The 25,074-nt window shown below is 46.5% G+C and overlaps 2 protein-coding genes across 2 annotated transcripts in view; both read right to left on the bottom strand.

Annotated features, from left to right (window-relative positions):
* The window catches only part of TMEM230 (transmembrane protein 230), a 768,807-nt gene that overhangs the window by 559,236 nt on the left and 184,497 nt on the right, over positions 1 to 25,074 (bottom strand). The gene's annotated exons all lie outside the window — the stretch shown is intronic.
* Positions 1 to 25,074, bottom strand: part of SLC23A2 (solute carrier family 23 member 2) — a 126,253-nt gene that overhangs the window by 55,683 nt on the left and 45,496 nt on the right. The window contains exons 2-3 of the mRNA XM_049779196.1: positions 19,916 to 20,175; positions 971 to 1,069 (exon numbers count right to left, since the gene is read on the bottom strand). Of these exons, the coding sequence (XP_049635153.1) occupies positions 971 to 1,069; positions 19,916 to 20,023 (207 nt within the window). The 5' untranslated portion in view covers positions 20,024 to 20,175. The remainder of the gene's footprint in view (positions 1 to 970; positions 1,070 to 19,915; positions 20,176 to 25,074) is intronic.

The raw sequence follows: 25,074 nt of genomic DNA, 5'->3' as shown, positions 1-25,074 counted from the left end.
GCCCCTGCAAACAGGAATCTCAACATTTCCCAGAGGTCTTGTCTTAGTCTCCACAAAACTTATTACAATACTACTTGGCCCAAAACAATATTGGTCAAGACGAAACGAAACTACATTTCCATCTCTCAGACTTGAAACTGTTGAAAATACTATTACTTCTCAGAAGGAGGGAAGGAAACATACTATTTTGATAACTGCAGCATTTCAAGAGGATTTCTCTGCTCTTTTTTCCCAAGATTACACCAGAACTATGAAGAGATTCACAAGATCTGATCTGTTGGAGATAGGATACACAGGAAGAATTTTCCATTCTGGTGGGCTGGAGCCTCAGTACAGCATGTAGGCACTTGATCCAGGCTCAATCTCCAGTATCCCAGATGGTTCCCCTTAGTATGACCCAAAACCACTCCCACCCCCCAAAAAATACTCTCCCCTTCTCCTGTGGAGAGACACTCACTGCCTTGTCTGAGGCATTGTCAGAACACAGTAGCTGCCTCCTCTCCTTCTCGCACTGCCAGCACAGTAGAGTGTTCCAAGCACAATGCTAATAACTTTACAATAACCTAAGGCAGATTTTGGCTTTGTTTTTGTTTTAATTCCCATAGCAAAATGAGGTAAGTGGTGCCCTGAGAGAAATTTATTCCCTAGGGAGTCCAGCCAGGTCAGCACCCATACTAAATCCAGATTCTTTATTTCCATCAAAGTTTTTAAAAAATGGAGCTGAGGATTCTCCGTATGGCCGCCCTCACTTAAAAAGCTAGCACAACCATTAAAGAGGAATTACTTCTGTTCCTTCCTTTTAAAGATATACAGATAGACACACACACACACACACACACACACACACACACACACACACACACACACACACACACACACATATATATCTTGGCTTCAAACCTGGGGTAGAGAAGGGCTGGAGATATGGTCCCCCACTCCCTGACAGGAGAAAGGGGTGGGGCAAGGATACCTTTTCAGCAATGCCATTTTCTGTCGTGTAGATGGCCATGAGTTCGGTGTCCTCATTGTCCTGTTCACCACTGGATGTGGCCCCTCCATTGATTACCACCTGAAAAGAAAACAGTTTGCTTAGAGGCAGCCTCGTGGTTCCCTGTGTGGCTGGAGGGATGTCTATATGGCCCCCACCAAGGTTTTATCTTGGTTCCCAAATAGAAACCCTCAAAAGTGCATTTCCCATTTCTCCGGGGTAAGTTTGCTGTTTTAATCAAGAGAACCTATGAGAAACCCGTGGCCTCCCTAACCAAGAACAGGTCCTAGTGGGAATGTATCCTCTGTGTTTCCTGGAGTGAGTACATGGGTTGGATAGGGGAGGAGAGAGAAAGAGAAACTTCAGGGTGAGCAGTGTAGGGCTGCAGAGTTCAGCTGCTGCTGGGTCCAGAGAAATGGCTGCCCTGGGCATGACAGGGCACACACCACTGCCATATTTTGCACAGCTGGACACAATGAGCCTGCCTCAGCATCATGGGGAAGATGAAGGGGTGCAGGCAGTCTATGCCAACAAGATCTAGTCTCCAGGCCTCCAAGGTCTAAACAGAACTCATCTTCGAGTGACCTGAAGGCCAGAGAATCCATCAAGCCATGAGCCTTTTACCCCTTCCTCTCTGGGGTTCCCCAAACAACCTCTATCTTAAGAATAAGAGTTCACCCTTGGGACTGGAGTGGTGGTGCATCAGTAGGGCATCTACCTTGCATGCGCTAATCTAGGATGGACCACAGTTCAATCCCCCAGCATCCCATATGGTCCCCCAAGTCAGAAGTAACCCCTGAGTGTTACAGGGTGTGGCCCAAACAATTAAACAAACAAAAGCGTTCACCTTGCTGTTAGGAATCTGTCTTGAAAGACATACTCCAAAAAGAATTGTCTGTAGAAAAAACAGTAATGCATACTTTTTGTTTGTTTGTTTGTTTGTTTGTTTTTACTTTTTGTTTTAATCCCAAAAAATAAAGAATAGGACTGGTGGGGATGGCTCAGTGGGAGAGTAGGTGCCCTGTAGGCACAAGGCCTGAGTGTGGACTAGAAACTACCTGCAGGTGACACTGAGGGCAACCCCAGGGTTCTTGATGTTTGGGGTCCCCAGCACCTCAGCAAGTGTGCAAATTCTAGTGTGCTGTGACCAAGTGTGTGCCAGAACTATGACTAATGCATGGGAGCTCCTTACCCAAGCATGTGCAATGGTGCCTCCTCCCATGGCAAGAGAAAGGGGATGAAGGACACAGCTCAGTATGAGACCCTAGATTCTATCCCTGGCTCCACAAAAAAGGGGTACAAAGAAATAGTACGGCAAGTAAAATGTTTTTGCCTTGTATGCAAGAGGTACAGATTAAAAATAGCTTCCCGGGGGCCAGAGAGATAGCACAGCAGTAGGGTGTTTGCCTTGCAAGCAGCCAATCCAGAAGGGACAGCGGTTCGAAACCCGGCAATTCATATGGTCCCCTGTGCGTGCCAGGAGTTGATTTCTCAGCGCCACCAAGTGTGACACACACACAAAAATAACTAGTAACTTCTCCGACATCCCATATGGTTCTCGAGTCCCACCAGGAGTGATTCCTGAGCTCAGAACCAGGAGGAAACCTTGAGCACTGCTGGATGTGGTCCCAAGGGAAGAGGGGAGAGAACAGAGGAAGAGAGGGAGAGGGAGAGGGAGAGAGGGAGGGAGGGAGGGAGGGAGGGAGGGAGGGAGGGAGGGAGGGAGGGAGGGAGGGAGGGAGGGAGGGAGGGAGGGAGGGAGAGAGAGTAGAAGGGAGGGAGAGAACGCGGAGGGGCCCACATTCAAGTGTGCCACATAACAGTGTAACAATGGACTGCTTCATAAGGAATGCCTGCAAAAATCCAAAGAAAAACAGGCAAAGCACAGAATATAATTCATGAGAAGTTAAAGTAGCCAATGAAACACTCTGAAAAGTTGTCCAACCACATGTAAAGTGACATTATTAAAACCAGAAATTTATATTTTTCATAGGATTTAGAGAAAATAGTAAAGAGGAACCTGGTGTTCACTGTGGGCTGGGAACTGTGTTCAGTACTATGGCCTCTGAGGACTAAGATATAAAATAGACGTTTTCTGTATCCAGAAAAATGTGCTCACAGAAACTTATTCTCCAGAAATATCTATGAAGTGATACATCCATTCAAAGCAGGTGAATTGTAGCAATATTTAAATCAAAGCATTAAAAACAAATGTTGATTAAAAAGGGGGGACCAGAATAAAAGCAGTAGGGCTTTTGCCTTACACTTAGCCAACTCAAGAAGGACCCGGGTTTGATCCCTGGCATCCCATATGGTCCCCCAAGCCTGCCAGGAGCAATTTCTTAGCACAGAGCCAGGAGTGCCCACAGGGTGTGGCAAAAAAGACAAACAACCAAAAAACCAAAAAAGGACAACAGTTGTTCAATTATGACATACCCTTTGAGAGAGTATAGCCATACAATAAAGTGGACATGTACAAGAACATTTGCAAGAACCAGAAACACTGCTGTCTTTCTCCCTAAAAAGACACAAAGTTTGGGTGTGATAAAACAGGTAGGGGCTTGCCTTGCATGCAGCTGACCTGGGTTCAATCCCCAGCACTTCCTATGGTCTTCTGAGCCTGCCAGAATTGATCCCTGAGCAACAGAACCAGGAGTAGCCTTTGAGCACCAAAATTGAAAGGCACAGGGCCCGGAGAGATAGCATAGCGGCATTTGCCTTGCAAGCAGCCCATCCAGGACCAAAGGTGGTTGGTTCGAATCCCGGTGTCCCATATGGTCCCCCGTGCCTGCCAGGAGCTATTTCTGAGCAGACAGCCAGGAGTAACCCCTGAGCATCACCAGGTGTGACTCAAAAACCCAAAAAAAAAAAAAATATTGAAAGGCACAAAACAGTAAAAGCTCAGAATTACCCCCAAATATGTAAAATTTGAGTAACTTCCCCACTATCAGCATATCCAGAAAAGTCACAGGCCCACAGGCAGGATGGCTGAGGGGCAAGGAAGCCTCACTACACTGCACTACACTACACTATACTATTGACTTTCACTCAATTCAAGACTCTGGGCCACTGGCAAGCATTTGGGTGCTATTCAGACACCATTTCTTTAAACATGATAAAAGAAAGGCACTAAAATATTAACAGCAGTTATCTTCATTTCAAAAGTGGTAGGGCCATTTTCCTTTCTTATTCTCTAGAAATTCTGGTAACTTTATGTAATGAGGACAATCTATTTTTACAGCAGGGAAGATGTTAAATATGCACAGTTCGCAGTGAGGGAGTCCGGAGATTCAGATCTACTTGGTTTTGTCCTAGAGGAAAGCAAAGATCTTACATCTCATCCAGAGTCATGGAGATTAGAATCTGAGTTGATGTTAGTTTTTGTTGTTGTTATTGTTATTTGGTTTTTGGGCCACACTCGGGGGTGCTCCGGGGGTTACTCCTGGCTGTTTGCTCAGAAATAGCTCCTGGCAGGCACGGGGGACCATATAAGACACCGGGATTCAAACCAACCACCTTTGGTCCTGGATTGGCTGCTTGCAAGGCAAACACCCGCTGTGCTATCTCTCCAGGCCATCTCTCCGGGCCGCCTTATGTTAGTTTTAAAGATATTTTTGTTTGTTTTGTTTTGTTTTGGGGCCACACCCAGTGATGCTCAGGGGTTACTCCTGGCTATGCGCTCAGAAATCACTCCTGGCTTGGGGGACCTTATGGGATGCCAGGGATCGAGCCAGGTCCATCCTGGGTCAGCCTCATGCAAGGCAAACACCCTACCACTGTGCCACCACTCCGGCCCCTTAAAAGTAGTTTTAAAGAATGCCAGGGATTCCAAATTTGACAGGTTCCCAGTGCACTGTCAGGAGTGATTCCTGAGGACAGATCTAGGAGTAACCCCTGCCTGAGTATAGCTGGTTGTGGCCCCAAAACAAAACAGACTTGCTTTTAAAGCTCTGCATCCTGCTGTGCCCTTTTCCACCAGACAACTGGGTTTTTAGCATTTGGTTTCCCTTTAAAAGTAGCTCCCAGGATCAGAGCAATAGTCCAAGCGATAAGGAGTTTGCCTTCCCTTCACCAAAGATAGCTCCTAAACCCCACCAGGAGTGCTCCCTGAATGCAGAGTCAGGAATCTAAGCAAGCCCTAAGCACCACTGGACGTGACCCCAAAACCAACAAAACAAGAAACAAGCTGCTGCAGAGTACATACTCCCCACCAAGACCAAGTTTGCAAGTGGAACTTACTTTTTCCCTCTTTTCCTGTTTTTAAATTAAGGCAGCAGCGCAATTAACAGCATTCAAGTGCTCGATGCTCAGGGAACAATGTGCTGGAAGTAGACCCTGGGCTTTTGGCATGCAAAAAGTGTGTGCTCCAACCACTGAGCCAGCTGCCTGGCCATGAAATTCTACCTTCCTATTAGAAGCCTGCTCCAGGCCTTCCAACAGCAGCATAGAAGGGCCACAATATGCACACACAGGATGAAGGGTGAACTCGCCCAAGTCAGTATTTAGTCACTAACTTGGAGAGGCACAGGAGCCAAGGTATGCTTGCATCTCCAGTAGCTACCTACTGAGAGCAACTCTTTCTGGGGATCTGGGCTTCCTGCAAGTTGAAGCCCAGGGATGGAGCCACATGCCCATGGAGGCTAACAAGATGGAGGTGCTGGTAGCAAAGGTATCAGAAGCTAAAGGATACAAGAAAGGCTGGCTCCATTGTTGCTGCTGGAAGCACAGCTTCCACAGGTGTGTCTGGAAAGTTGGTACAAGGAGAAGCAAAGTGGACCTCACCTAGACTTCTGGCCATGGCTTGTACCTTATTTCCACCATTCAGGCCATTCCCAAGCCCTGGAACCCACTCTTTCCCTACTCCCCATCCCCTCAGCAATACATCCTGCAGCTGAGCCAATGCTCCCTTCCCAAGATGGGCCATGCATTGGACCTTCAAACCTGAGCTGCAGCATCCCATTGGGGTGAAGGAGGTTCTGGAGGTGGTAATGAAACAGGTTTTGACAGAAAAGAGGGAGTGGGACAGACTTGGTCCAATAGGGTCCAAGCCAGTGGGAGATGGGGAATATCAGGAGGGCAACCCACAGATCCTCTTTCCCATGTTGCTGTGCAGAGACTCAAGAAACATTTGCCCAGAGCCAAACACTAGTGTGTTCTACCAGTAATTTTCCTCTGGGTTATTAAATTAGCTATTTTGATGGTTTGTTTTGGTTTTAATAACAAAATTTGAGTGAACCCCCCCCCCCCAAATGTGACTGATACTATTAAAGCTTCAGAATTTCTTTGAACCACTAAAAAATTATTTCAACTGGAAAATAAAGCATGTCCTGGACAGCCTCCTAAACTTAATAAGGAATAGATTTTCTTTGGGTTATTAACAGTATCACAGATAACAGGAATCTGGAAATCTCTCATCTCAGGAAATGGATCGAATTTTTATATAAAAATACCAGATTATTTAAAACTTTTGGGAACACGATGTCCTTTCTCCCCCTCAAAACGATAAAACCGAACTAAATTATTTTCCGCTAAACTATGAGCAAACAATCAGCTCTGAAAGCAGGATTTCTCTGCCTAAATGCAGCCAAGTGGTTTTTGTTTGTCTCCGAAGAGCAAAGCCAAGTTTTTCTTGACCCTAGAATGGGGGAGCGTGTCTACTGCTTACTCAAATGTCACTCTTGGTCAAGGGTTTTGTTTGTACTTAACTAAAATAATAATTCCCAAGTATGTGCTCCCAAAGTATGGAAATGGGCGAACGTGATTAATAGTGGAGGACTCGGTCACCCAGCAGTTCCCATGTAAAAAGGCTGTTGAAAAGGCCTGTTTCACTCTGGCCTGGGAAACCTGGGAGAAGGGGAAGGGGAGGCCCCCTGGGCAGCTCTGGGCTTCTAATGAAATGGTTCAAAACCCTCTGACTTATTTGGGATCTGCTAAGTCACCCACCACCAGCATGTATTTTGTCTGGCTGCTAAATGAACCATTTTATTCTAAAGCGATCATTTTCACAGAAGTAACAAAGTTCCCCCCAAATTAATGCGTTGCTATTGTCTCAGCAGAAAGGTCCCATCCACTGTTCTTACCCTGCGCACATGCACGTGACCATTTCCTCCTAAATTCATATCTACTTTACAATTAAAACGTGTTCAGCCTGGCACACAGCTGATTCAAGACGGACCTCCTTGGTTCGATCCCTGGCGTCCCATGTGGTCCCCAAAGCCAGGAGTGATTTCTGAGCGCATAGCCAGGAGTAAGTAACCCCTGAGCGTCACCGGGTATGACCCAAACCCCCCCCCCCCCAAAAAAAAAAAAAGTGTTCAGAAGAAAGATCTCAGGAGAGACAGTACAGAGGGGAGGGCTCTTGCCTTACAGGAGGATGATCCCCAAATTGAGCTCCAGCATTACAATAAGTTCCCCCAAGAACTAACAAGTGATCAGAACCAGGAGGGAGGGGGAAGGGGAGAACAAGAAGGGGGAGTAGAGAGGGGGGAAGAACAGGGAGATGGGGAGGGGAAAGGAGGAAGAAAAGAAGAGAACTTACATAAGATTTTTTCCAGACTTTAACTCAAGCATCTTTTTTTTTTTTTTTTTTTTGGTTTTTGGGCCACACCCGGTAACACTCGGACATCACTCCTGGCTATGCGCTCAGACATCACTCCTGGCTTGGGGGACCATATGGGATGCCAGGGGATCGAACCTCGGTCCGTCATAGGCTGGCCTGGCAAGGCAGACACCTTACCTCTAGCGCCACTGCGCCAGCCCCTCAAACATCTTTTTTATGAAAATCAAAGTTTCCCATTATCTTCAATTAAGGTGAACTTTCAAAGCTAACTACCATGAAAACAAAAATGAGTATAATATAGTGCTTCTCAAATAGTGGGACATGCCCCCCAGGGGGGATGTGAAGCTCCATAAAGGGGGGTGCATTTGACCTCGGCAAACACTGTCATAACAAGCTTAAGCCCATGTTTATGTCTCTGTATGTCTCTGGAGCTGTGTCCTGCTTCAAACCCCGCTTCGAAAAGCTATGCATTGCAAAATGTGCTCATTGTAGCCATTCATCCAGACATCACCTCTGATAAAAAAAATCAGCTCAAATTATTTTATAGATGTTTGTTTTGCAGGTTAAAGCTTTTTTTAATAAAGATACTATTTACAGTCACACGGGGGGGGGGCACAAAAAATGTTTTCTTCTTCCTAGGTGGGCATGACAGAAAATAATTGAGAAGCACTGGTATAATATAATGTATATAAATGTTCACAGCTTGTCAATTTAGGAAATGATTCCTCAAGAGATGTTTTTCTGCAGCTTCCATTTTATTCCAACACATATGCACCCCCAAAGCCATGGATGAAATGCAGACACTTTAAAGCATGTAGCATTAAGGGCCGGGAAAGAAGACAAAGTTAATTGTCAAGAGATCTCCATAGCTTCCTTCTCAGGGACCAAAGACTTTATCAAACCCTAACAGGAAATTAACTTTTCCACCAATAGATTTATAAGCTTAGATTGTGATAAAGAAATCAACATGAAGTATCTTGCCGTGTGTGTGTGTGTGTGTGTGTGTGTGTGTGTGTGTGTGTGTGTGTGTGTGTGTGTGTGTTTTGGGTGGTGATGATGTGGGGTGTATAGCCAAGTATAGTGGGAAACCCATAGACACACAGGAAGCCATACGATGAGCTTGATGCCTGGCCCCCAAAAGACAAAAAAAAAAACCTTCAGCAGTCTAGAAATGCAGAAGACGCAGGTGGGAAAGTCAGGGTTGGAAAAAGAACAGAAGAAGAAGGCAGAGAGACCATCTGGGAGCTGTCATGAGGATCCAGGGAGGAAGCAGGAGCCATAGGGAGCCGTGACAGCAAAAATGGGGCTGGCTGGATGGTGGGTGACAGGAAGCTTGGGCACTGACTTCTGTTGTGTTTCTGTCACACCTGGTATCACTTGGAGCACAAAGCCAGCATTAGTGAGAGCAAAATCAACAAGATGTTCTCTGATGCTCTTTTTGTTTGTTTGCTTTTGGTTTTTGTTTTTGGGTAACACCCGGTAGCGCTCAGGGGTTACTCCTCGCTCCATGCTCAGAAATTGTTCCTGGCAGGCTCGGGGGACCCTATGGGATGCCAGAATTCAAACCACCGTCCTTCTGTATGCAAGGCAAACGCCCTACCTCCATACTATCTCTCCGGCCCCTCTGGTGCCCTTTTGAGCATCAAAATTCTATGCAACTGGCCTCATGCAGAAAAATGTGATTGTACCAAACTGTGAGTGTCCAGACTTTTGAGTGAGCGGTCTGTACTTCTAAAATGATCTCTTCTGTCATTTTAAATAGCCAGGGCTGGGCCACAGAGCAAGCTCAAAGGGATGAGCGCATGCTTTGCAGGCAGAAAGTCTGGCCTTCATCCCTGGTCCCGTGAGCATAGCCTGGAGGGACCCCAGAAGACCTAGGTGTGGCTCAAAATGAAAAACAACCAAGACTATTCATATTAAAAATTGCAATAGCAAAAATGATTTAAAACATCTATGTCAGAGCATAAATATCCTTTGTAAGGTTACTCTAGTCATAATGAAACAGAAATAAAAATCTTAATTTGTATATCTGTGTATATACATTGTTTTAACCACACCTGACTGTCCTTAGGAGGAAGTCCGGGCTCTGCACTCAAGATCACTCCCATTGGGCTCAGGGGACCAGATGGGGTTATGGAGATCAAACAGGTTGGCCGTGTGCAAGGCAGATGCCCTCTCTACTGCACTACCATTCCAGCCCTCTTTTCAATAAATATATGTTGGAGGTGGGCCCACACTGGTGATGCTCAGAGGTTACTCCTGGCTATGCACTCAGCAGTTGCTCCTGGCTCAGGGGGACCATATGGGATGCCGGAATCGAACCCAGGTCTGTCCTGGGTCAGCTGCATGCATGCCCTACCCGCTGTGCTATCACTCTGGCCCCTCCTTTCAATATTTTTATCACAAAAGCATTTATCAGCATATTCCTATGCTAAAAAATTTTTCCCCGTTGATTCATTTGAAACAGAAGATTGCTTGTTTCAACTATTTAGTTTTGACCCATCAAGTGAGCCACTGCCTTGCCCTGTACTTTTTTTGTTAAAAAAACAGGTTCTCTTCTTTGGCTGAAAGTTCCAAGTTAAGATATCAGCAATGGGGGCCTGGAGAGATAGCACAGCGGCATTTGCCTTGCAAGCAGCTGATTCAGGACCAAAGGTGGTTGGTTCGAATCCCGGTGTCCCATATGGTCCCCCGTGCCTGCCAGGAGCTATTTCTGAGCAGACAGCCAGGAGTAATCCCTGAGCACTGCCAGGTGTGGCCCAAAAACCAAAAACCAAAAAAAAAAAAAAAAAAGATATCAGCAATGGGACTACTGAGAATTCTGTTTATGGTTGATTGTCCTTCCACTGTAACTTTACCTTGTCCACTTTCTTTGCATCTTTGTTCTCATAATTAAAAATAAAAAATTAATAAATAAAGAAACAGGTTCTCTGACACTGTCCTGAACTGTCCATCTCTCTCCACCATGGATACCCGTGTCCTGCTGCTGCTGCTTGGCCTGTGCTTGTGGCCAGCCTTCGTGCAAGCTCTCACTTGCCACGAATGTCCACGCGTCAATGAGACTGGTGTCTTCGAGACTGAGGCCAGCACCTGCGAGGCCACTGGAAACTGGCAGTGCTTTCTGAGGAAGATCTATAAAGATGGCAGGATGCAGTACGCACAGCAGGGCTGCAACAGTCTGTGCATTTCCCTCAACTTCTTCAGGCCCACAGCCCAGGTGGATCTCTCCTGCTGCAAGGACTCCTCCCCTTCTGTAACCGGTTTTAGTGTCAACACCCCCACTCCATGACCAGTTCTATCCAGCATTTAGGAAGCATTTAACCCCTGACCCCCACATCCCCTGCTCGCCTGCACAAGTGTCACCATCTGTGGTCATTCCAGCTAGGTGGTGCTCATTCAACAGTGAATACTGGCCCTGGTCCTGCCCATGAGAGGCCATGCTGAACTCTAGGGCTCTGAGCTGCCCCCCTTTTCTTAAATCCAAGGGATGTGGGACACCTTTACCCCTTGCTCCATTTGACATGTATATGTGATTGTTCCACCCCATCTTTGCTCCCATCCCCACTCTTTGTTCGGAATAAATTCTGCATATCTTAAAAAAAAAAAAAAAAAGGTTTTCTGGCCGGAGAGATAGCATGGAGATAGGGCGTTTGCCTTGCATGCAGAAGGACAGTGGTTCGAATCCCGGCCTCCCATAGGGTCCCCGGAGCGATTTCTGATCTTAGTGCCAGGAGTAACCCCTGAGCCTGCCGGGTGTGACCCAGAAACCAAAAAGAAAAAAAGAAACAAATAGGGCCCGGAGAGATAGGACAGTGGCGTTTGCCTTGCAAGCAGCCGATCCAGGACCAAAGGTGGTTGGTTCGAATCCCGGTGTCCCATATGGTCCCCCGTGCCTGCCAGGAGCTATTTCTGAGCAGACAGCAGGAGTAACCCCTGAGCACCGCTGGGTGTGGCCCAAAAACCAAAAAAAAAAAAAAAAAAAAAAGAAACAAATAGACGTGGGGCTGGAGATAGTACCACAAGTAAAGGCCCTACCTTACAAACAACTGACCGGGATTCAATCCCTGCCATTCCATATGGCTCCCTGAGACTGCCAATAGTGATCCCTGAATGAAGAGTAAACCTTAGAAAGATAAAAAAAAAAAATAAAAAGAAAGAGGGAATGGGGGGAGAGGAGAGGGTGGACAGCGAGACAGAGACAGAGAGATGAAAAGAGAGAAACTTAAGGATCCTAACTCTTTGCCCAGTAATGAACTTAGTGGATGAACAAATAGGAGGCTCAGTTACAAGAGCGCCCTGACCCACAGCCGTTCCGCTGTGGGCCTGGTCCCTGGACGCCCCCTCCAGGAGCACATCCAGCCCGGGAGGAATTCCAAGGGCAAGAGAGGCCTTTTCCTGGCTGAGTCTCCAGCCGCAAGGAGTCCTAGGGGCATGGAAGTTCTTCCAGATTTTTTGTGGGGGGTTGCTTTGTTTTCAGGGTTTTAACTTCTTGCCACATGGCATTCATGCCTGTTCCTTACCCCCGCTGACTTTAACAGACACACATCTCACAGACATGAGTCTACAGGAGAAGGGGAAGCTTTTTTTCTGTTTCTCCTGCTTAATAGCAATTTTCTCACAAGCTCTGACTTCTTTGACTCTTAGAGCTTTACTGGTTTCTTGTTCTCAAATATGTTTTCTTTTGTTATTATTATAATTTTTACTGTGACCAAAGTGAATTACAAATCTTTCACAGTAATATTTAAGGTACATAGAAACAATGAGTCAGGGCCATTCCTACCACCAGTGTTGTTCTCCTTCCACCCCTCTTCCCAGCATACATCCCATATCTCCCTCCTTTGCCCCCCAGACTGCTAGTGTAACTGGTCCCCTATGTGTCTAGCTTGTTTGGGTATCGATTCTGTTGTTGTTGACTATGGGTTTGGTGTTTAAGTCTGGTCATTTATTTCCACTCAATGTTCATAAGACTGTTTGCTCCTGTTACCAACCATTTTTCCCCTCAATTTATGAGGCAAAACAAGATCATTCAAGTTCTTTTTTTTTTTTTTTTTTTTTTTTTTTTTTTTTTTTTTTTTGGTTTTTGGGCCACACCCGGTGACGCTCAGGGGTTACTCCTGGCTATGCACTCAGAAGTTGCTCCTGGCTTGGGGGACCATATGGGACACCGGGGGATCAAACCGTGGTCCGTCCAAGGCTAGCACAGGCAAGGCTTACCTCTTGCACCACCGCCTGGCCCCCTCATTCAAGTTCTTGATTGAAGCCTCATCCCTCCATTCTCCCTAGGTAACTTGGCCTTACCTGCAAGACCCCGCCCATTCCTGGGAGGGGTCTTGGAAAAGGTAGATAAGGCCTTTGACCCAGGGGATTAGGCTCTTTTAGTCTTTGGCCAGCATGGAGGTCAAAGGGAAGATGGCTGAAAGGAGTTAAGATGCAGGGCTAGCTAAGAATGACTGAATGCCTAAAAGGTTATTATATAGGCCACACATGTGGTGGATAGGGCATGAATAAAGTTGATGCTTCCTGATGCCTGTCTCTGGATAAGTCTAATTCTGTCATTCACCTAAACCTGGGACCCGCCAACTAAATGGGGATTGCGGAGCCACGTGGCCTGGGATGGCAGAGAAAGATCCTACCATCTATCCTTCACCATCCACCACCATCGTTAATTATTTAATGCAACACTTGAGTATTATAACACCTTGCTGTTGCAATTTGTTGTCATTTTCTATACTCAGCATTCTGCATCTGTGTGTGGATCTAATATTTCTCTTCAAATTATTGCCATGAAGGGACAGAGAACACAATGGGCAGGAAATTTGCCTTGCACAAGGTGGACTCAGGTTTGCTCCCTGGCATTTCATACGCTCCCTCCCCTCTCCCAGCCTGTCAGAGCCAGAGGAAACCCCTGAGCACCACCAGGTGTGACCTCAAACCAAAAACAAAAGAAAAAAATTTAATTAATTATTACCCTGAGTCCTAATTCTATTTTATATTTTGGTTTGGAGACCTCCTCCAATGCCTGGAAATCACACCTCGGCCTCTGCATGCAAAGCCTGCTCTCACCTTTGAGCTCTCTTTCCTAACTTTGTTTTAAAGAAACTCATTCCTTTCCATGTTATTTTTAAAAAGACAGTACTTTTTAGTATTTAGGATGACAAAACCCAAGAGACTCTAAAGAGAGGATTAAGGACCCCACCCTCACCTCACCTCAGTCTGAAGCCAACCCATATCTCCCTCTGGGGAGCAGCCAGTCTTGACTCCTGCCATCTAAACTCCCTGCGTTCCAACACACCTGCCTCAAGAATCCTTCTGGAGGGCCCGGAGAGATAGCACAGCGCGGCGTTTGCCTTGCAAGCAGCCGATCCAGGACCAAAGGTGGTTGGTTCAAATCCCGGTGTCCCATATGGTCCCCTGTGCCTGCCAGGAGCTATTTCTGAGCATAGAGCCAGGAGTAACCCCTGAGCACCGCCGGGTGTGACCCAAAAACCAAAAACAAAACAAAAAACAAAAAAAAGAATCCTTCTGGTAACCAAAATATGAAACCCAGCTTTTGCACTAAGTTCTAGCAATTACAACTAGATGGTTCATGTTTGCACACATAGTAAAAACTGAATAATGCAGAGAAACAAAGATATCTTAAAGCTATAAAGTATTTCACTTTTTTTCTTTTTGGTGTTTGGTTCACACCCAGCAGTGCTCAGGGGTTACTCCTGGCTCTGTGCTCAGAAAACCGGTCCCGGCAGGTTCAGGGGACCATATGGGATGCCGGACTTCAAACCAGGGTCTGTACTGTGTTGGCCGAGTGCAAGGCAAGCACCTTAATGCTGTGCTATCACTACAGCCCCCCAGTATTTCACATTTTATAGAGCATCCACCTGGTACTTGCTAGCCACATTCCTGGCAGCCTGGGTTTGATCCACAGAATCCCATATGGTCTGTCCCCTGCAAGCATGCCAAGAGTGATTTCTGAAATGTGGAGTCAGGAATAATCGTTGAGAGCTGCTGAGTGTGGCCCAAACACCAACCCACCATCCCCCCAAAAAAAGAGTAACTGAGCTTCCATATGACCCATTTCCAATGATTCCACTTATTGGCATCTACTTTTAAGGGCCCAAGAGCTACACAAAGAAGATACTTGTACTGCTGTGCTTTGCAGCACTGTTCACAGTAGCTAGTACCTGGGAAAAAGCTGTGTCTAGGAACAGATGACTGGATAAAGAAACTATGATATAGAACACATAGTGGAATATAATTTTGCTGTAAGAAGAAGGTGAGATCATGCAGTTGACTGCTACATGGATGGATCTGGAGAGTATCAAGCTGAGTGAAGTTAGTCAGGAGAGGGACAGACACAGAATGATGCCCCATCATATAAAGAAACTTACTAAGGAGGCTAACCAACACCCAAAGGCAACAGAAACTGAGAACTGGCCATTAGTAGAAAACAGACCACAGGGTGAGGATTGGGGGGCTGCCACTGGGACAATGAAAGAGATAAACAGACACTCATGTGGAGGGTGTGGTGCTAGGATGTTTTATGCATAAAACCCTATCATCAAGAGTGCTGGGCCTAAAATAAGATTTGAAACCAGACAAAACAAAAACCTGGATGGGTGATCACCGGCCTCACAGTTCTCAAAAGCACAAGTGCAAGTGTGAATTATAGCTCTTGTTTCACTTCAGTTCTCTGCAAATACCTACATCTGGCTAGCAGCTCCTGTTAGAAGGCACAGATCTAAAGATGGAGAGTAGAAGGGCACAACACAAAAATCACCAAGGAGGGGGACACCAGTCACGGGAGTTAAGGTAAGTTTCAGGATTGAGATGCTCAAGATCGGGCTGCAGGGCAGACAGACAGTAGCTGGCACCGACATTCTCATCCTCGGCTGAGTCACCAATGTGCAGACACCTCTGACTGCCAGCCCCTCGGCCCTCTTTTCTTCCTGTGCCAACTCCCTCCTTGATAGCAAGATCTGTGCCACAGAGCCAGTCCCCTCCCACTGGGGCCTGAATCTTTGCTCTCTTGAGTCCCCTCTGTCCCCACACTGAGCTGCAGGGTCAAGAAGTGCCACTGACATTTTAGGAACACAACTTTCCAAAGCACCACCAGGCAAGATTCCCACCACCACCACCACCACCAAAGAAAACAAAACAAAAAATGTTTACAAATAGGTGAAAGAAACCAATGATTTGGCTGGAGCCACCCTGGTCTGCATGAGGCAAACAGGAGGAAAGCTGCCTCCTCTGCACACAGCAGGCCAGGACCACTAGGCTCACACTCAAATTAGGGGGTCAGGAGCTCTTCACTCCCCATATCCTCTCCACCACAAAATATGATTCTGAACTTCATCCAGGAAACAGTAAAATAGCAAAGTGCAAAGTATGGGGTGACAAGAATAAAGAAAATGTCCAAACAAACAACCAGGAGAATTCCTGGGTAGAGGGGACAAAGAGATAATACAACAGTAGGGCTCTTGACTGGCTAATTGCCTTGCATGTGGCCAATGTAGGTTCAATCCCCAGCACTATATGTGGTTCCCTAAGTCCCACCAGGTGTGATTCCCAAAACAAAAATATCACATATAAGAATGAATGGAAAATATTAAGAAGGACTGGGAAGATGGCTAAGAGGTTTGGGGCATACATGCCCTGTGTGCAAAGGCCCAGAATTCCACCCCAGCATCCCGGGGTTGAACAACACCACGCTGCCAGGTATGGGCACTGAAGGCTCCCATTGCTGACTCAGGTGGTTCAGGGGTCCCCAGGCACTGCTTAGGAACCCTGCCCCGTGAAAAATATAAAAAAGCAGAACCAAGGGCCAGAGAGATAGCATGGAGATATGGTATTTGCCTTGCATGCAGAACAGTGGTTCAAATCCCATATGGCATCCCATAGGGTCCCCCCCAAGCCTGCCAATGGTTTCTGAGAGTAGAGTCAGGAGTAAACTGAGTGCTGCCGGGTGTGACCCAAAAACCAAAAAAAAAAAAAAAAAAGTAGAAACCGGGTCAGAGCAGTAGTGCAAGGGGTAAGGCATCTGCCTTGCTCATGCTAGCCTAGGACTGACTGCGTTCGATTCCCCAGCATCCACCAAGCCAGGAGCCATTTCTGAGCACAGAGCCAGGAGGAACCCTGAGCATCTTCGGGTGTGCCCCCCCCCCAAAAAAAAACTGTTAAAAAAGAAAAGGCAAAATCAGAGACTAATTAATAGAAACCTTAGATATAATAAGATATAATACTGCCAAAAAAATTTTAAATAAAAACATGACTGTACCAAAAGAAACAGAAAATGGCACTAGGGGGTTTACTCAAAACACAGAGAAATATAGCCAAGTCATGAAAAAGCAGTAAAAAAATGACTGGCGCTGGACAGATAGCACAGTGGTGTGGGAGCTTGCTTGCACCTGGGCTCCATCTTCAGCACTCCATGTCCGCCTGATCCCTGTCAGAAGTGACTGATGCCTGCGCAAAGAGCAAGGTGTCAAGGCTTATGTGAGCAACACCAAGTATGGGTCTCAAAGCAAAGCAAAATAAACAGAAACAATGGATGGCTGTGGATAGAGCATAGGGCACAGGCACTAATGCTAAACCCATTGCAGTGGTCACCAAGTCCCCAAATAATAAGAGTTATTTTAAGGGATCAATATGCATCCCTATTTTAAGGGATCAATAGTACAATGAGTAGGGTGTTTGACTTGTATATGGACAATTCAGATCTGATCTCCGGCATCCCTCTGAGCACTGACAGACGTCATTCCCAAGTGCAGAACCTGGAATAACCCCTGAGCCCTGCCAGGTGTGGCCCAAAAACAAAAACAAATTATTTTAAAAAGTGAAATGGGGGCCGGAGAGATAGCATGGAGGTAAGGCATTTACCTTTCATGCAGAAGGTCATCGGTTCGAATCCCGGCGTCCCATATGGTCCCCCGTGCATGCCAGGAGCAATTTCTGAGCACGGAGCCAGGAAAAACCCCTGAGCATTGCCGGGTGTGACCCAAAAACCACAAAAAAAAAAAAAAAGTGAAATGGATGTCATAGTAGGTTCTGGGTATGACTAAGGGAAGCACATTCAAGTTAAAACAGCGATTTTCAGATCCACAAAGATAAAGTCAGGCACTCAGCATTACAGATACTCAGCGTATCTTGAAAGAAAAGTGAACTAAGAGGGAAGGTAAGGGATATGATTTTCAGGGGTAAGGGCACATTTGGAGGTGCTCGGGGGTTAAACCTGGCTTTGTGCTCAGGAATTAGTCGTGGCGGTGCTCGGGAAACCATATGGGATGCTGGGGAACCAAACCCAGGTCAGCAGCGTGCCAGGCAAACTCCCTACCCACTGTGCAATTACTCCAGGCCCCGGGATATGATTTCTCATCACAGTGAATCACTGGCCACACGCTGAAAGGTGAAACCACTCCCTAAACAGAATCGCAACTTCAAAACTAAACTAAGTCAGTCAACAAGAAGGCCACAGTTAGAAGGCACAGCGCCTGTCCCTGGTGTGGAGGAGGACCAAAGGAGAGGGGTGGCTAATTCTATACAAAGGTAAGTCCAGGGGTCAGAGAGATAGCATGGAGGCAAGGCATTTGCCTTGCATGCAGAAGGACGGTGGTTCAAATCCCGACATCATCCCAGATGGTCCCCTGAGCCTGCCAGGAGCCATTTCTGAGCATGGAGCCAGGAAGAACCCCTCTGTGCTGCTAAGTGTAACCCAAAAACCAACCAACCAAACAAACAAACAAACAAAAAACAAACCAAAAACCAAAGGATTTCCTGACTTCTCAAAGATATGCTCCTTTAGACTTGAAATATAGGCCAGAGATAGTCCAGCACTTGCCTTGCAGAGCCAAACTGGGTTTGATCCTCAAACTACAAATGGTGCCCTGAGCACTACCAGGAGTGACTCCCTGAGCACTGCTGATTGTGGCAACAAAACAACAAAAATGAAGAAAGCTAGGGGGTGGAGGATGAGAGATTGAAGCTAATTTTATTTTATTTTATTTTATTTTTTGGTTTTTGGTTTTTGGGCCACACCCAGCAGGGGTCACTCCTAGCTGTCTGCTCAGAAATAGCTCCTGGCAGGCACGGGGGACCATATGAGACACCGAGGTTCGAACCAACCACCTTTGGTCCTGGATCAACTGCTTGCAAGGCAAACGCCGCTGTGCTATCTCTCCAGGCCCGATTGAAGCGAATTTTATAGAAAGAAACTTCATTCTTTTTTCAACCAACAGTTTAGGTTATCTGTATCCCTCACCGTCCTAATTCCACATCTGGAAGAATACAAACACTGAAAATAATGCAGGTGTGCAATCCACCTGATAGGCAAATGTTTGCCCGAGCAAAACTGCCCCCATGTCAAACACTAATTTCCAAACACTACGCCATTCATCCTTCCTGCTAGCAGGGCAAGTCTGAAGCCCGTAACAGGTTCATTTAACGAGAACATGTATCTTGAGAGATAAAATTAAGCCCTGAACATCCTCCACTTGATGGCTAAGCACTGAGCCAGCTTGAACACGTTCAGAGCCACGCTTCTTTACGGGACTTAATTCCCTGAGCTAACTCCAGGCAGGGAGCTGGGCCAAAGCCAGAGTCAGCCTCAGAGTTCCCAGAGACAACTGCCCTGAGAAGGAGAAGCCTTGGCTTCTTCAATGCCTCGACCAGCACAAAATCCCTGAATAGTAAAGCCAATCCTGAGGTGATTTACTAAGAATACATTTTAAAGGGCTGGAGAGAGTACAATGGGTAAGGTGTCTGCCTTGTATGAAGCTGAACTTGGCTTAAAACCCAACACCAGGGGCCAGAGAGATAGCACGGAGGTAAGACGTTTGCTTTGCATGCAGAAGGACGGTGGTTTGAATCCTGGCATCCCATATGGTCCCCTGACCCTGCAGGAGTGATTTCTGAGCATAGAGCCAGAAGGAACCCCTGAGTGCTGCCGGGTGTGACCCAAAAACCAAAACAACAACAAAACAAACAAACAAACAAACAAAAAACAATACCAGGGGGCCAGAGCGATAGCACAGTGGCAGGGTGCTTGCCTAGTACATGACCAACCCGGACCAACCTCAATTCAATTTTTGGTACCCTTTTTGGCCTCCCTCCTCTTCCTCCAGCCTGCCAGGAGCAATTTCAGAGCTCAGAGTCAGGAGTAGCCTCTGAATGCCGCCAGATGTGGGCGCCCCCTCCAAAAAGAATAAAACCAACACTGCATAGTACCCTTGAGCAAATGCTACATGTGACCCCTGAGCCACGAGTTAGGAGTAGCCCCTGATGCTACCAAATGTTATCCCCAAAACTCAACCTTTTTATTCCTCCTCCTCCTCCCGTTAAGAGCCATTCAAGGGTAAAGGTATAGGAAATGTTATTACCGGCAGAGTGAAGAAAGTCGGGTGCTTGGCTTCATCTTCGTATTTGCCTTCTGTGGAACTCCCCGCCTCCATGGACTTGGATGTAGTATTCTTGCCAATGCCCATCATTAAGACAGCCGAGTAGTGTGGTCGCTGGACCAAGTGGCTGGACGTGGAGGCTTTATTCGAGCTAGGAGCCTGGGGTCACGGCCAGCTCTGCCAGTGACTTCGGCACCGATTCTCAGTCAGAGGTAATGTCCACAAGTGACATCCCTTAGCACCTAGAGAAAGAGAAAAGCAGCCAAATGACATCAAAGACACAAGCAGTCTGGGGCCTCGGAGAGAGACAAGCTTTGGGTGAGTGTGTGTTTCCTGCAAAGAAGAGTCAAATTCAAGTTCAGCCACAATTTCCAAAATACACATCTTGCTACTCAAACAACCTCCTAGAGAGAAGGTCACTAGTACAAGACTATCAAATGATCACAGTACAGGGGGTCGAGGAGATAGCTCAAAGGACTGGAAATGCATGTCTTGCATGAGAGAGGCCTGAGTTGGATCCCCAGCACTGAATGGTACCCCAAGTACTGGTGTGAGAGCCCTCTTTAACTGCCGGGTGTAACCCAAAAATTAATGAAGAGGCAAAAATTGCATCACCTAGGCACTTCTATGACGCGCATTCTGGTTTATCTCATAGCCCAGCACGTTACAACAGAACCTCCTCCCATGATGGAAATATTCACGAGCTGCCATGCCAATCCAGGTGCCTTACACCACAGGGTTACAAAATACTAGCAATGTGGCTGCAGGGACAGAAACAGCAGGCTTTAAGTAGGTTTAATTCCAATGAACTAAAACATAGGAGCTAGGACTATAGTAGAGTGGGCAGGGAACTTGCCACTACAGTCAATCCAGGTTAGATTCCTGGCCCCCAATATGGTCCCTCAAGCCAGTCAGAAGTGATCTACGAGCACTGATCAAGACTTATTAAGTCTTGAGTACAGCCAGGTGTGGCTCAAAAGCAAATAAGCAACATGTAATGTAAAAAGACACTGTGGCTGGAGGCAACCATACTCTACAGCAGTTATAGCAAAGCTGCTGTGACTGGATAGCTGTTTAAATAATTCTGAAATCCCTACAGGTGACCAATGGAAAAAATAAGCATATCAGAGAGAGAGAGAGAGAGAGAGAGAGAGAGAGAGAGAGAGAGAGAGAGAGAGAGAGAGAGAGAGACATAGAGACAGAGAGAGACAGAGAGACAGAGAGAGACAGAGAGACAGAGAGACAGAGAGACAGAGAGAGACAGAGAGAGAGAGACAGAGACAGAGAGAGACAGAGACAGAGAGAGACAGAGAGACAGAGAGAGACAGAGAGACAGAGAGACAGAGACAGAGAGACTGTACCAGAAAGAGAGAGAACCAATAAGAATTAAAGGGTAGGGGCTGGAGAGATAGCATGGAGGTAGGGCATTTGCCTTTCATGCAGAAGGACGGTGATTTAAATCCCGGCATCCCATATGGTCCCCCAAGCCTGCCAGGAGCAATTTCTGAGCGTAGAGCCAGGAGTAACCCCTGAGCACTGTGGTGTGACCCAAAAACAACAACAACAACAAAAAAAAAAAAAAAGAATTAAAGGGTCATACAGAATTTCAGAAAGGTGGTAAATGAGCTTTTAAATGAATAAAAATGTCATGCAAAGAACAATATCAAAAGCATTCCATCGAGGGGACAGAGTGATAGCACAGAGAGGAGAGTGTCTGCTTTGCACAAAGTCAACCCAAGTTTGATCCCCAACATGTCATGGAGTCCACCAGATCCAACAGGTGTGATTCTTGAGCTCAGAGCCAGGAGTAACCCCTGAGGTTTATGGGTGTGGCCCTAAAACAAAAACAAGACAAACAAACAAAAACATTCCATGGGACTGATAGAGATGCTTTCCTTGCATGCATCCCACATGGTTCCTAGTGCCAGGAGTATGAAGCCAGGAGTAACTTCTGAGCATCACAGGGTGTAACTAAAAAAACCAAAACAATAAACAAAATATAAATTTTAAATTCCATATCAAAGCTAGAGAGATAGTACAGCAGGGAAGGCACTTGCCTGGCCTGGATTCAATCCCCAGTGGTCTCCAAACTGCCAAAAGTAGTCCTAAGAACTGCTATGTATGGCCCAAAAGCAACTAAAAATATTCCATATCAAATAACAATATAGAACTGAAGAAGAAAATTTTCAAGGGGGAGGTTAAGAAACTGTCAGCAGAGGAAGAAGGTGCATGCAAGGAATCAAGACACCAAAGCCAAGTTGGTTCTGATGTACTAGGAGAATCTGGTTTGGTTTTATTTGTTTATTTTTGGTTTTGGTTTTGAGTCACACCCGGCAGCCCTCAGGGGTTACTCCTGGCTGTCTGCTCAAAAATAGCTCCTGGCAGGCACGGGGGACCAAATGGGACACCGGGATTCGAACCAACCATCTTAGGTCCTGGATCGGCTGCTTGCAAGGCAAACGCCTCTATGCTATCTCTCCGGGCCCGAGAACCTGGTTTTTTAACAAGGAAAAGTACAGGGCGAGGCAGTGACTCAAAGGGCTGAGGACAAGCTCTGCATGCAGGAGGTGGCTCAGCTTCAATCAATCCTCGGCACAGCTCAGTCCCTAAGCACCAATGCCAGGTATGACCCAAAAACCAAACCACCAATAATAAATTTTTGAACCATATAAAATTCAAAAGCGGAAAACTACTGAAATAATTATATGTGATCAAGTTTTGGTGACGCACAAGAAATTAAGGACTTAATTTCCAAACAAGAGAAGTATTACTTGGATAATAAAAGAGATCCACCCAAAGATTAGCAAGTATTTGGAGACTGGCTTCAATCTGAGAGGCACAAAGGATTCCTCTCAGGGCTGGCATGGGGACAATGAAGCATGCCTAGTTATGCTTCAATTTTACAAGAGAGGAAAATACCACAAGCAGGTAGGGGTGAGAAAGAACAGAGAACATTCACAGGAGCTCACAGGAAAATAAGATCAGTTCTGAGCGGGGAGTTCCTACCAAGAACAAACAGCCCTGCCTGCAAAAATGAAGAAATCAGGGACTTCTCTTAGGGACACTTTTCACTCAGCAAATGCTGGATATGAGCCTGGGGAATTAGGTGAAATTCTTAGAGTTCAGTGGTGAGAAGACTAAGAGGAAATGGGACAGAACTCCCAGAAAGAACAATCTGGACTCCATGGAGCAGACAAGGCTGATACCAAACTGCCTTTTTTGTTTTTGGTTTGGTTTGGTTTTTGGCTACACCCAGAGGTACTAAGGAGTTACTCCTGGATCTGTGCTCAGACATCACTCCTGACAGGCTTGGGGGAGCATATGTGATGCCAGGGATCGAATCCAGGTTGGCCATGTGCAAGGCAAACGTCCTACTGCTGTGCTGTCGCTCCGACCCCAGCAAACTGCTTTTTAAGGAGGCTCTTTAGATTGAAATGTTTGAACACACTGTGCACAGTTTACCCAGTTTACCCAGATCCATGTCTGTTGAAAGCCGTGACTTCTGGAATGGAAGAGGGAGTCTCAGAGCACTGCTGTGGAGTGAGCAATACAGGGCATTGTCCCACCTTGGGAAAAAAATACTCCAACTAAAAGATCCTGGTCTAGAGACACTCCCTTCTTCCCCAAAGCACCTGATGCTCTTTTTCATAAGTTCATGTTCTCTAGCCACAGGGGACAGACAGGAGGTGTGTAGGGCAGGTGGATGGGGCCATAGCATCTCCATGACCTTTAAAAACTTGTATTTTTAAGATGGATGAATGGGGGGCAGGGGAGAGATGGATGAATTGTTATCTTTTCCCCCATCTCTCCTCATACTTTTAGGAAGTCTGGGGGTTTTATAGTTTCCAAAGCACAAAAACAGGGAGATTCTCTTCAAACATTGCACAGAATACCCCAAAGGCCCTACATATGGTCCCAATAGTGATACAGTATGTTGATTTAAAATTCAAAAAAAAAAAATTCTCTTTATTCCTCCATTCTGAAAGTGATATACAGGATTTCACAAATATCATCTCCCAGCAGAGACCCAGCCAGTCCGAAGGTGTCCATCTGCTCCGGAGCAACTAAGAAAATTATGAGCTGTTTGGGGGCTCAAGGTCACGTGCCAAAAACCTTTTCTTTTCTTAAACATAGACTTCAGCCTCTGCCTCCCTGTCCACTCCTCCTTCAAAGCCCCAAGTCTGAATCCCAACACCCAAAACCTCCTCTGATCAGGTCACCTGCTAGGATTTCATGGCTCTACACTTTCTATCCCCATCTCCTACAGACTGCCTGTCCCAGAGTCCTGAGCCCCAGAAAATCAGAAGAGCAAAAGGCTAAACAGAAACGGGGAAAGGAGGAAGGGGTGCAGGGACATGAACCAAGAATGAGCAGCTCGGGATGGTGGGGAGAAGGCAGAGTAGAGACAGGAAGATGGGGACCGCAGGAGAGCAATGATGGGGGAGACACAAAGTAAGTCTCCCACCCCCAACCTCTGCCAAAGAAAAAGTGAGAGTCCAATAGCACAGGGGCCTGTTGTCATAAGGGACTTTTTTTTTAAGGATTCAAACTGCCCTCTTCCAGTTATTAGCCAAAACGAGCCAAACCACCACAGGGCCAGAGGAGCATGACCTCCTCGGCCCTTGAACTGAAACACCTGTTGGTTGAGCTAAGAATCTCTAAAAGGGGGGCCCGGAGAGATAGCACAGCAGAGTTTGCCTTGCAAGCAGCCGATCCAGGACCAAAGGTGGTTGATTCGAATCCCGGTGTCCCATAGGGTCCCCCGAGCCTGCCAGGAGCTATTTCTGAGCAGACAGCCAGGAGTAACCCCTAAGCACCGCCAGGTGTGACCCAAAAAAAAAAAAAAAAAAAATCTCTAAAAGGGGTCTCTGGGTCTGCTGAGCACCACACAAAGTAATTAAAATAAAGGACACCCTCAGGGGGAAAAAAGTTCTTTTGTTTTGTTTTGTTTTGTTTTTGTTTTCTTTTGTTTGTTTGTTTTTGGGTCACATCCGGCAGTGCTCAGGGGTCACTCCTGGCACTACGCTCAGAAATCGCTCCTGGCAGGCTCAGGGGACCATATGGGATGCCAGGATTCGAACCACTGTCCTGCATGCAAGGCAAATGCCTTACCTTTATGCTATCTCTCTGGCCCCCAGAGA

This window comes from Suncus etruscus, chromosome 9 (assembly GCF_024139225.1).
Source record: "Suncus etruscus isolate mSunEtr1 chromosome 9, mSunEtr1.pri.cur, whole genome shotgun sequence".
NCBI lineage: Eukaryota > Metazoa > Chordata > Mammalia > Eulipotyphla > Soricidae > Suncus > Suncus etruscus.
This window is presented reverse-complemented; position numbering and strand designations above follow the sequence as displayed.